Consider the following 13,046-nt stretch of genomic DNA (forward strand, 5'->3'; position numbering starts at 1 on the left):
GATATATTCTAAATAAGTAATCCAAAAGATAGATAATAAGAACTGCCCCTGGCTGTTATCATCGTTCCTTTAAGAAGTGGAAAAGATGAAAAAAAAACCCATGTTGAATTGAATTGGAAGATGTAGATGAATCACTTTTCCAGCATTCTTACATTTGTTGACTGGATGACTTGCGCCCTTGGTGGAAAAGCCACTTCCCAAATACCAGCAAGTTGTGCGCTACTAAGTTGAGCAGGCTGCTGACTTCAGGGAGGCATCTCTGTCTGGTTACAGACTCCTCTCAGGAATGCAGCGGGAAGTGTGAGAAGCCTGCTTCAACTCAAAGGACGGAGCTCAGTTTTCTTATGTAGCCACATTGAGTTTGAAGTCATTTTCACAGGGTTTTTTGTAGTGAGAGTATGTTAACCAGGCTGAATGGCCAAGAAGTATCTTTGAACTTCACCTGATCGACTGTTGAGGATTATCAAAGACTTGAGAGCTGCACGTCGACTTCATCCGCATCATGGTCAGTAATCGATCTTCGTGCACCAGCTTCAATAGTGGAAAAAAAAAAATCTTTAAAATTCAAAGAAAATGTTTCTAAATAAGTTTACGCACTGTGGACATGTATGCTGCTTACTGTTGGGATAAATGAATAGGCTAAACAGTAAAAATCTTCAGCGTCAGCTTGTCTTGTGTGATTTCTGAGGATTTTTATGCAACTTTTCTGTCACCTTTCACAGGGCAAGGTGGTGTGGGGGGTGGTGGGGGCGGCTGTCGTCATCACGTTAATAACTGTCCCAGCAGTTTATTTCAGCAGTAAGTTAAAGCTCAGGCCTCCTGTGCTTATTTTTTCTCTCTGTTTCATTTATGCCTGTTTGAATTTAGTGTGAAAATAACCAAAAACAGCTTTTGTAACACTAAAGCTTCCATTCATCTATTAAAAACATTTTTTGCGCTTGATTGATGAATTTCAAGCAAGCTATTCTTGTAAGTAGCCAAACTTCTGCTTTCAAAATGTTTTATTTTGATCCTTTTTAGCCTTTTGTTTAAACTTATGAAAGCACAAAAAACTTTTGAGGTGATTTATTGATATGTATTAAGGACTATCAGTGTGATAGCACGCAGCTGGAAGTTGCCATTCAAATAGCGCCACCGCGTGACGCAAAGAGATGAGTGTTTTACATTTTTTCAAGTCAGATTTTATCTGCAAAGGTTTAGATATACCAGACAGTTTCCATGAGCTATGGTGCAAAGTAATGCAGGATGTGCGTATCATTTCAGAATCTGGTGTTACCAAAAGGCCATTCACCCTTGAAGATTATTTCAATGACACGATTAGGTGGAGATCCTACAATTTGTATTGGATATCAGGTATCACCACAAGTCAAATCACCTTTGTTACGCAAGTTGTTCTTTTAGGCAAGATAATACATGAATCTTGTAAGCATATTTATTGTCCTTTACATCTGCAGATAAGGAGTATCTGCACAAAGCGAGAGATGGGAATGTCTTCCTCCACAACGCTGAAACAAAAGAGGAGTCACTATATTTGAGCAATTCAACCTTTGTAATATACATATATTTCCAATTTTAAACCAATAAACACATTTTTTGTCAGTGCTGAGTAATAACTCATGTTTTATACTAATATTTCCACAATATTCTTCATTGTAGGCCCAAGTGGATGCCACAGATTATCTGTTGTCAGGCGATTATAAATACATTGCTTTTGAAAGCAATTTCACAAAGGTGAGAAACCCCTTGTGAATGTTCTCCAGTACTTTAAAGGTCTGTTTTTACAATAGGTAAGCTTTTCAATCCTGTTAACAAAAGTCTGAAAATAAGTTTTGTGTTTGCAATCCAACAGCAATGGAGACATTCATTCACAGCATCTTACTCCATCTATGACAGAGAGAGCTCGTAAGTAGCTGTGATTTATTGTAACAGGAAATATCAGGATTTCAGAAACTCAAACAAATGAAAAACAGATTGCATATTTTTCCAGTTGTAATCTATTGAATTCTTTGGTAGTAAGTTAGTGCCTCATTTATTATCATATTGACAGACACCTCCAAACTAATAAGCAGGGTATCATATTTCATTGCAGAACATTTGTTACGCCTGTGAGTCTTCCATCTGTTGTGCAGTATTTTGCCTGGGCCCCAATGGGAAACAAATATGTGAGTTTACACCATGTTATCATGTACTCTTGTCTTCACATTCACTTGAAGTGAATAATATTGTAGCTACTTCAGCATCACTGGTTTTGAGGTATGCTGCCTTGAGGTGACATGGGGCTAATTGCATTTGGCAAAGAGACTGCAAGACTGTGATTCAACGTGTCTTTGGTTAATCTTATTATGGATTTCTACTATATTTGTAGTAAAAATCACTGAAAATGACTACATTGTGTTTTACAGGCTTACATCTCTGACTTCAACATTTTTTTAAAATCCAATGTCACTGCTGAAGCTGTACAAGTGACCCACAATGGGAAAAAGAATGAGATCCTTAATGGTATCCCTGACTGGGTATATGAGGGTAAGTAACAGTCACTTTTTCTGTGTGTCTATATAGAAGATGATCACTGTTTGTTTGTTCATTTTATCTGTTTGTTTGTTTGTTTTTTTGTCAAACTATTTCAGAGGAAGTGTATGCATCAAATGGGGCAATATGGTGGTCATCAACTGGAAGATTCTTGGCTTATGCAGAGTTTAATGACACAGAGGTTCAAAAAGTGGAATTTTCTTGGTATGGCTCTGAACAGTATCCTCAAACAGTGGCTGTTCCATACCCAAAGGTGGGATTTTCATGGGCTTTTCTCAGAAATTGAATGTGAGATACCCATTAAGAGATCACTTGCAATATTCTGCACTGAAAGTCAATGTTTATTTAAATAGCACAAAGTGTAATTACCATCCTTACACTCTCATTATCTCAAAATATATACTGTATATCATTATTTATTAGGAATATTCCATTTTGTGTTTGGCGTAGGCTGGATCAAGCCTTACCAAGGTGAAACTGTTTGTGGTTGATACCACAAATCCATCCCACCGCACACAGGTGGTTGCCCCTGCTTCCATTGCATCTGGGTCTGTATATTCTTGAGTTTATAGCATCACCTAAATCATATTACACTGAAGACAGAGGCAAATGCAGTATGTTATGGTCCTCCCTAATGTGAAAATCTTGTCACTTTCTGTTTCCTTTACTCAGTGATCACATTTTGTGCTCAGTGACCTGGGTTACAGACCAACGCGTCGCTGTGCAGTGGCTCACAAGAAAACAGAATTACGTGGTTGTACAGATTTATGACTTTGATGGAAGTAACTGGAGAGAAATTCAGGTAGCTGTCGCTTCTCTGGTTACCTGTCAGATCAAAAATCACTGACTAATTTCTCATCTAATTGGACTGATTTCCAATTAGATGATCTTGAGAATCACTTGATGTTCCTGTGAGTAAATGCTAATTAAGTGTCTCTACTCTACTCTGTATAGAAATTTGAGCAAACAAGCAAGACAGGCTGGGTTGGTCATGTAAGTTTCCAAAGAGTTACCACTATTGATGTAATTAATGGTTTGATTTGGTGCTTGATTATGAAATATTACCTTTCTTTTCAGTACATGCCTCTACCTCTTTTCTTTGCTGATGATAAGATCAGTTTCTACAAAGTGATGAGTGACAATAAAGGCTACAAACACATTCATTATGTAAAAGATGTAAGTATCATCTGTCTTATTTATGCAAAATATACAGTGGCTGTTATCATGTTTTTGGTGTTGAGTGTTGTACTCACTATATATGTCTTGTTAAGGGCAAAGCAACACCTGTTACCTCTGGGAAGTGGGAGGTCATCTACATATCCAAATTAACAAAAAATGCCATGTGAGTGATGATGCCATACATTTATTTAAGATGTATATTAAATATTATTAAAGAATATTAGAAGATAAATACATGTAAATCTGACTTGTGTAAAACTCTTTTCCACAGATATTATGTGAGCAATGAGTACCAAGGAGTACCTGTAAAGAGAAATCTTTACAAGTAAGGAATCCTTTTTTATATTCTTCATGATACATTCAGCTAATGTCTAGATTTCTGTCCAATATTTGTATATATTCATGGACGCCAGGAAGACCGGTTAGCCGAAGCTAACTGGGATGCTATAAACAACTAACGATTTTACAAGCAGGAACTTGCATGAACTGAATGATGTAACTAATGTGAGTTGTTTTGCCTTTGTTTATCAGAGTTATGATTGGAAGCAGCCCTTCCACCCCTCAGTGTCTCACCTGCAACCTTCATAAGGACAGGTGTCAGTACAACTCAGCTTACTTCAGCTTTGACGCCTCTTACTACCGAGTGGACTGCTACGGTCAGTTACCCATCCACATTTCCTCTTAAGCAATAAATCATCTATGGTCACTGTTTAGGAATTACTTGTGGTCCGAGAACATCTGTGAGCAATAATCTGAGCTAAGACACTCACCTCTAAAGTTATACAGAAGACTTGATGTGTAATCAACTATCTATTTATTTTCTATTTTTGATTCATCCAGGACCTGGACTGCCCTTCTACACACTCAAGGACAACAGGGACCTAGGTGCAAGTACGTATACTTATGAAATTTACCAGATTTCACATACAAACCTGAAGCTCATTGTCAGATAATGTATTGCAACTGCAAATTTTTAGTTTAATTAATATCATCATCTCACTCTGTGTGCTGTACAAATGTCTGCAGATGTAGATTTAAAATTGTGTTTATACATGTATTACTATTTTCATAAAGTAACACAGTTCTGTATTTACTGTCATTTGTTGCACATGATTGATTATGCACCAGATTAGGTTCTGTTTTTGTAGCGTACCCAAAAAGTTACACACATCTTTTTTTCATGACTGAAAAACAGGGGTGGGGGGTTAATATATTGAGTCTCTCTGGCTCTCTCTTAAAATGTTTTTGCTTTTGGGGTTTCTTTTGCTCATAGGCTAATAAATCTATGAAAATTCACTTCTCCATTGTAGCCAATGGATGGAGATCACTCTGAAGAAAACAGACAATTTAGCTGTGAGGTTTAGAGTCTTTGACATTTTACCTTTACAGACAGTGTATCTACCCCCCTGTTATTTTCATGTATTTGTTGCCCTTTGTAGGCTCAGGTACAGGTCAATGCAGATCTAACTGAACATGGGTGCAGCCTTGGAAACACAGTTAGGACAAAAAAAAAAGCTTTGGTTTGTTGGGGGCCAAAGGTGCTGAGTTCCATAAAATTGACAGAAACATGAAAATTATTTGAGCTTCTAAACTGTTTTTGAAAAGGTTTAAATATTTTTATATTAATGTGCACCATTAAATTCCAGTGACACCTTTTTTTCTTCAGCGCCCTCCGTTCTTGAAGACAACAAGGAGTTGGAAAATATTCTAACAGAATTCCAAATGCCAACCATGCAGTATGGTACCTTAAAGGTTGCAGGATTTGGTGAGACAATACACATTTAGCTTCAGATAAGCAAAGTTTCAGATGAGGTTTTAACCATTTAAGAAGTGACTTTTTCCTTTATTGACTTTTAGTATGAAATGTAATTAGTGTATTAGTATTGAAGTATTACTCATCTTAAGACATCAGAGAACAAAAGCATTGATATTTAGTACATATTGTCTGAGAAATCTCAGCAGATAGATGTGTTGGATTTTGGCATGAAACCTTTACATCCTAAATGTTAATTTGTCTCTTTTTTGACATTTTATAACAGTTTTTTTCTTGCCAACAGACCTCTGGTATCAAATGATGTTACCACCAAATTTTGTGAAGTCTAAAAAGTATCCTCTTCTTATTGATGTGTAAGTGAACAACAGAGAACTCTCCTAAGTGCTGCATCCCAATATAATTCAGTGAACCCTTCAAAATTTGATGATACATACTGTTGTTGTCCCATTCAGGTATGCCGGCCCATGCAGTCAGAGGGTGGACTATCGTTTCAAGCTGAATTGGGGCACCTACCTCTCCAGCTCACACGGGATCATCATTGCCAGCTTTGATGGGAGGGGAAGTGGTTACCAAGGTGATGAAATAATGCATGCGATATACCGGCGCCTCGGGACATTTGAAGTAGAGGATCAGTTAACAGCTGTGAGGTAAAGTATGTCTGACATTTTGATCATTTTCAGTCACATAACATGCACTGTGAAGTGATCTATACTGCGGTGGATGCCAAGAATTTTGAAACTACAGAACTCCATTTATTCTTTTTTCATGGCACTCATGTGGCATCACGTAACCCATGATGTCTGTGTTACAGGAAATTCATTGACATGGGTTTTATCGACAAAGACAGAATAGCAATATGGGGCTGGGTAAGTTGGATATTGTCTTGTTGCGCTCTACATTTTTCATTTGTTTTTTGACATTTTTGCATTCACTAAAACTCCTAATCATGATTTTCAGTCATACGGTGGCTACGTCACCTCAATGGCCTTGGGTGCTGGAACTGGTCTTCTCAAGTGTGGAATAGCAGTCGCCCCAGTAGCTAAGTGGGAATACTATGGTGAGTGTACATACATTCAGCAGCATATTTCTCCAGTCTAATCTGAGAACACAGTATTCCTTGACATTGGGTAGTGTACTTAAAGGATATGGCTGTCGATATTCTGTATTCTTTTTCTTACTGTCAACAAATCTCATGCGCACAGCCAAACCAACAGTGACTTGATGCTACTCACAAGTATTGTGTGTATATCTGAAGCCTGATATATCTTATTCTTCTGTGACGTAGATCTCTATTAGAGGACTAAATTGTTGCACCCCAGTATGTTGTTGACCTCCTCCTCCCTTATATAATCGGGCTCTTGGGTCTGTTGAACAAAAATTACTGGCTCAAACCTGCTGTAAAACCCAAGTTATGGAATGCTCTTTCCTGATTGCTGTGATCCCTAGACTCCTGTGATATCGTCATGCAACAGCTGAGAATGTTTTTATTCAGACAGGCTTTTGGTTAGCCTGTCTGAATAGTGACTCCACTTTATTTATTGCTTTTTTTGTTGTTGCTGTTGGCTTATTTCCTCGTCTGCGTTTTTGAACTTCTGTACTTGTTTATGTGTCGCTGTCTGCGTCTGTGTCTCCAGTTTGTTGTTGCTGGGCCGTTTAACTTGTCAGCACTGCACTGTTTGTTGTCAATGCTACTTTTTAATATTGCCTTCAGTAGTGTATTTTTTATGAATGTAAAGCACTTTGTGGTTTTGTATGAAAGGTGCTGTACAAATAAACTTGACTTGCTTACTTACTATTATTGTCCAACAGCTATTGAAAGCATGTCAATGAGCCACACAGTTTCACTGGGTGACATATTCCTTTGCCAGGAAGAGTTTGGGGCATGGTAGCTTGTTTAAAACGGCTACAAAGACTAATAACAGTAATCATGTTATCAGTCTCCGGAGAGTAGTTCTATGTAAGACAGATGTCACTGGAACACAGTTCTGTTTACAGTGCATTGTTACCTTGTTATGCTACATATCACTACCTTTTGACTTTGCACTACACTGTAAATTTCTCAAAGAACTTTAGTGCACAGTGACATCTGCGTTACACAGAACTACATGGGACTACTCTCTGGATACTGAAAACATGACTGCTGTTATTAGTCTTTGGAGCCGTTTCTAAACAAACTACCATGCCCCAAACTCTTCATGTCACCCAGTGCAGCGATGTGGCTCACTGGTGTGTTTTTAATGGTTTTTGGACAACAGAGGTACAGCACAGGGAGACACACACAATACTTGTAAGTAGGATCAATTAATTGTTTGTTTGACTCTGCACATGAGATTTGTTAACAGTATAAAAAATCGCTAAGGATTCAAATGTCTACTTAGCTCTTGTCAACTCACTGAAAACATTTTTTCTTTCCACCTGTTGAATAGATGTGATTTATTTTAGTGTTTGTGCAGTATGTTGATGGTGATATTAACTGAGTTTTCTTTTGCAGATGCAGTGTACACTGAACGCTACATGGGCAAGCCCACAGAGAATTCAGATTCTTACAAAGTAAGCATCATTAGAGTCAGCTCTACTACAATAATCTTGTCAAACTACTGACTTGAGACATATGTTACTAAAATTGAATGTCTCTTTTATTTGACAGAATTCAACAGTGACAGCCAGAGCAAAGAACTTCAAGACAGTAGACTATCTATTGGTTCATGGCACAGCAGATGGTATGTTTAGTCTTTTCATTCAAACACTCTTCTTTGAATTTTTGCTAAGAACAGAACATGTGGTAGCTTAAAAGCCACATGCACAAAGTCTTGCACAAATGGACTCTATTTACCTTGATGGAAACTTGACATGACCAGTTTGTGAGCTTTTAGGTTCAGTCACGTAGTGACAGCACTGTCTTTCCTGTAGACAATGTCCATTTCCAGCAAGCAGCACAGATCTCAAGAGCTCTGGTGGACGAGCGAGTGGATTTTGAGGCGATGGTAAATATTGGCTCAGGGAAGTGGGACTAATATTGACCTTGATGGTGTTGATTTAATGAAGGTTTCAAATGGAAATCTGCCTTGTATTATTATGCTACACAATCTAAAATATGTTAAATTTTAAATGTTTAATTTAAATGATGTTCAGAATTTTAGAGTCAATGCACTAATCTAATTTTGGGCTTTATTTCAGTGGTACACTGACCGGGACCACGGTCTCCGAGGAACAGCCTTCCGTCATACATACACCCTCATGAGTCACTTCCTGCAGAAATGCCTCGTTAATCCCAAATAGATGTGAAGACTGTGACAGCATTTATAGTGAACATTACCACAGTTTTTTGTCTCATTTGTTTTTTTGTTATCTTACTGATATTCTTAAGTGTCAGGTTAAACTCTGTACATTTTGTAGACGTTTTTATGTGCAATGAATATTTGATTGCTCGTACAAATGAGCATTGGTATTTTATGTGGAATTATGAAACTTCTGAAAAAATATGTGGCTTTTAAGACATACTAAAAGTCATTGCATGCATTTATGGTTGAAAACATTTCTGTGTGAATATGGAATAACATATGATAGCTAAATTGCACTGCACTGATTTGTTGTGGAGCGTTATCATTTGTGTTGCAGTCATGTTCTAATGAAAGTGAAATAAACATTGTTTTTGAAATATTTATTTCAACAGTTTCATTATATTAAGTTCAAGTTCAAGTTGATTTAATTGTCATTCCAACCATATACATGGTACATGTATAAAAATATACATACTGCAGAATGAGATTTTGGTCCTCATTGGACCAGGTAATAAAAAAGTAAAATAAAATAGAAATAAATAAACTACAGCACAGGATAGAAAAGAATAAAACATCTAAAATGTGTGGTGTATAAATAAATATAAGAGTGACCTGAGTTACTTAAAATGAAATGCAGATGGCTGAGTAAAAACATTAAAACCAATCGAACTTATACCGTATTTGCAGACATATATAGTACATATAATCAGAATCAGAAACAGGTTTATTGCCAAGCAGGTTTGCACATACAGGGAATTTCCCTTCGTATTGTGGTGCATAACAAATTAAAAAATACAAGGTAAAAGAAAATGCAAGTAGCAAAAAAGTCAGGTGATCACAAATTATATAAATAAAATTGTACAATAAAAAATAAGTAAAAATATATTCTATGAGAAAAGAGCTGTTTGAGTTTAAAAATACTACACAAGATATTGACCAAGAATCTGCAAATGTTCATAGTATAAATAGTATATACACACACATGCACATTAATATACTGTGTATACATATACACATAAATACATGCATACACACATACATAAGTGTGTGTGTTTACTGATAGTATATTTTACTTTTCATCCAAAGGATTTTTCCACACATCCTTATTGTATAAACATACAGTGCAATCAAAAAGAATTAAATACGTCATATTTTTGTGACTCAATAAACACCAAACATTTTTTCTAATACAGTTGTATTAATGGCCATATCAAGTCACACTGAGCCCCTGCATGTTATGTGAGGAGACTACTGGACAAATAAGTAGAAAAAATTTTAAAAAATGATTGACTGAGTAATTGAACACATTATGGTTTATTTGTCAGTATCAGGGTAGAGGTTATGTTTGCTTGTGACACCTAAAATAGCAGCTTTTACCACCCAGATACAAAGTCAAATACATTCAATGGACTGAGACGGAAGCTGATTAATGGGTTGAGAGTAACAGAGAATGTGCTGAGGTTTCTGTGACGGAGAAGTCACCTGGGAGAGTGCTCCTCGGCTCAACTATATAAGACTGAGCAGACCAAGAGGGGACCATGAAACAGCTTGAGAAGCCAGGGAGAGGAAGGGCACCCATCAACGCACTTAACAATCCCTCTCTCAGACACTCGATAGAAAGGAGCACAGGTGAGAAGATTTTGTTCAATTATATTGGATTTAATGAAACAGTGACATTCTCACAGTGTATTTCTTTCTGTATTTGCTTGTCTTTCAGAAGCTCAAACAATGAAAAACGCTCAGTCTTTGGCTGGACTCCTGCTCCTCATCATTATCCAAAGCAGTTGGCAGGTGCCTGACCAGGACACAGACCGAAACTCAATGTAAGATCAGCTTTTTAACTTCCATTCCAGAGTTCAGTTACGAAATCATCATCAGTTACGAAAGGATCAAGCAGGTTTCGCCACATGATTATTAAGTGACACTATCTTGAGCTGGAGTGCAACAGTTCTTTGGTTGAGAGAGCTGTAGTCAACAAAACATTTCTAAAGCAGTGCAGACACAGAATACGTGTGCTGGCAGACTGCATAACTATTAACTGCTACTCAGTTAATAGTAATGCTCAGATTACCAGCTGTTGCCATCAGGGGAAAATTATTCACAGTGCTATCTTTAATGTATTTTAAAGTCATTTTTAATGTATTTTAAAGCCTTTGTTGTAGTGTTATTTTCACACAGTCATTTTAATGTCTTAAGTTATAATGTGTTTCCGTCTCTCGTTCATGAGGAACAATAGCACTTGTTGATGCAAGACAACATTTACGAAAGGAACTAACAGTGTAACTGAATCTTTTGAACATTAAGTTTCACAAGCAAGGCACCACAGCATCACTGAGATCCAAATATACAGTGACGGTTATTGATTATGGAAACATATGAGTGGTTGGGTGGGTTAGAACAGTGGTTCTCAAAGTTCTCAAAAACAGCTGTGGTGTGAAAAAGGCTTCAGTGTAGCTCACCTGTAACCCCTGAGCTCAGCAGACACCAATGGGAGAGAGAAAGAACTGAGAAAACTTAAAAGTGAAAAATGAGAACAGGTAGGGAGCACAGGTAGGCATGTATAGACAAATAGCTGTAAGTTTGAGGTAAGATCGTGTCACCTTAAGTTTAATTACGACCTTAATTCGTTTTTTGGCTTTTTTCTAGGCTATTGAATGAAAACTCCATGTTGACTGAACCCATTGAGCTTCAAAACATGAAGAGACATTCTGAGGGGACATTTTCCAATGACTACAGTAAATATCTGGAGACAAGAAGAGCTCAAGACTTTGTCCAGTGGCTAAAGAACTCAAAAAGAAATGGGTGAGTTTACTTTTATTACTTAACCTCTTCAATTTGGTAACACACTATGAATTATTTCAAATATAGATCTGCTCTCTGATACAATGAGAACCCATGAGTCTGCTGTAACGATGATAAGAAGGTTTTAATTGCATTAATACCGTAGATCGCTGTATGCCTGTAATGTCAAGTCCAATCAAGTCAAACTTATCCCAAAATCGTATTTCTTCATAATAATGTCAATGTTAGCCTTACCTGGCCTTTTGCACCACAATTACATATACAGTTACTGTGACTGTACCATCTAAATGTATCACTTTTAACAGGGGTCTGTTTAGACGCCACGCAGATGGCACCTACACCAGCGACGTGAGCTCCTACCTGCAGGACCAGGCAGCCAAGGAGTTTGTGTCCTGGCTGAAGACCGGCCGAGGCAGACGAGAGTAGACTCAACCAGAGCGCCCGTCACCACTCCCAAAAATAATGCAACAATCCACACTGACTCTCTTTGCCATTATATGTTTCACAATCTGTACTCGCCTTTTTCTTGGTATTGCTATTAAATTCACCTCATAAGAAGCTCTGTTGGCCTTCAGTGGTTGAAGGAAATGTTGTCAAAATGTTACAGTATGTTTGAAATGTGTCTCAACCATTAATGCTGTGTGATTTTTCTTTTTTTTTTTCAAATCAAGCATTCACATCATGATTCATTTCTTTCACATTTTGGCATTCCCATGCTCCTTCTCACATGAGTATGTAAGAATATGTAACAATCACGTTATTGATCTATTGATCTGAATTGCAACCATGATAATTCATCTGTAGATAGTTTCTTATTATTCAGATAAAAGTCATATTTAGTTTTCAATAAAGAAATGTGTACAATCTATGACTTCCCTCTTTAAAACATTCAAAAATTATGAAATATTGGTGGACACTCATGGCAAGCATCTGACTTTCTAAATATATTCATCTTTTAAGCACTATCTCCACCAGTCCATGTCCATCAACAGTGCAATAAAAAAATTAAAAAAAACAGTAGTTTTAAATACATTTACATAATCCAATTGCAAATTAGAATATAAAAGCTACTGAGCCTCTTCATCCAATATTATTGTTGACATGAGCGCTAGTATTTGGACATGAGATGTGATTCCAAAGTGTGCACCATTGGTTTTTCTGTCATGCGCTCTTAATCCCTCTGTTTATGGAGGCAGAACAAAAATCCTGGCAGAAATGCACTTTGGGATTTCTACCAGGTAACAGGATGATGTGTGTCACCTGTCAGCTGTTCACTGGGGAGGGGTGTCCCAGTGATGCTCTGACAGCAAGCCAAGGAGGGTTAATGAAAGAAAAGGAAATCATGTCAATCAACTCAGACTCGTCAGGAACAAAGCCCGGGTCGACACTCTTGAGTTCCTCCTGGCAAAGAGACAAAACAATAATTCACATGAGCCAGCAGCTTGACATGCTTTGGGATGTGCCACCTCTCTAAGCTGTCA

The 13,046-nt window shown here is 37.3% G+C and overlaps 2 protein-coding genes across 2 annotated transcripts; both read left to right on the forward strand.

Annotated features, from left to right (window-relative positions):
- The first annotated feature begins 178 nt into the window (after window positions 1-178).
- Window positions 179-9,142, forward strand: LOC122992823 (fibroblast activation protein, alpha). The gene is made up of 26 exons (XM_044366783.1): window positions 179-505; window positions 723-798; window positions 1,264-1,353; window positions 1,455-1,549; window positions 1,657-1,731; window positions 1,850-1,902; window positions 2,090-2,162; window positions 2,403-2,523; window positions 2,628-2,782; window positions 2,980-3,077; window positions 3,202-3,331; window positions 3,484-3,522; window positions 3,607-3,705; window positions 3,801-3,871; window positions 3,980-4,033; window positions 4,240-4,364; window positions 4,549-4,599; window positions 5,375-5,473; window positions 5,766-5,835; window positions 5,935-6,129; window positions 6,294-6,348; window positions 6,440-6,539; window positions 7,974-8,032; window positions 8,130-8,202; window positions 8,393-8,466; window positions 8,660-9,142. The coding sequence occupies exons 1-26, from the start codon at window positions 503-505 to the stop codon at window positions 8,759-8,761; spliced, it is 2,235 nt and encodes a 744-aa protein (XP_044222718.1). The 5' UTR covers window positions 179-502; the 3' UTR covers window positions 8,762-9,142.
- A 1,159-nt stretch (window positions 9,143-10,301) lies between these two features.
- gcgb (glucagon b) lies at window positions 10,302-12,363 on the forward strand. The gene is made up of 4 exons (XM_044366344.1): window positions 10,302-10,392; window positions 10,481-10,586; window positions 11,410-11,565; window positions 11,871-12,363. Exons 1-4 carry the CDS (start codon window positions 10,302-10,304, stop codon window positions 11,989-11,991), a joined length of 474 nt encoding a protein of 157 aa, XP_044222279.1. The 3' UTR covers window positions 11,992-12,363.
- The last annotated feature ends 683 nt before the right edge of the window (window positions 12,364-13,046 follow it).

Source organism: Thunnus albacares, chromosome 11 (assembly GCF_914725855.1).
Source record: "Thunnus albacares chromosome 11, fThuAlb1.1, whole genome shotgun sequence".
Lineage (NCBI taxonomy): Eukaryota > Metazoa > Chordata > Actinopteri > Scombriformes > Scombridae > Thunnus > Thunnus albacares.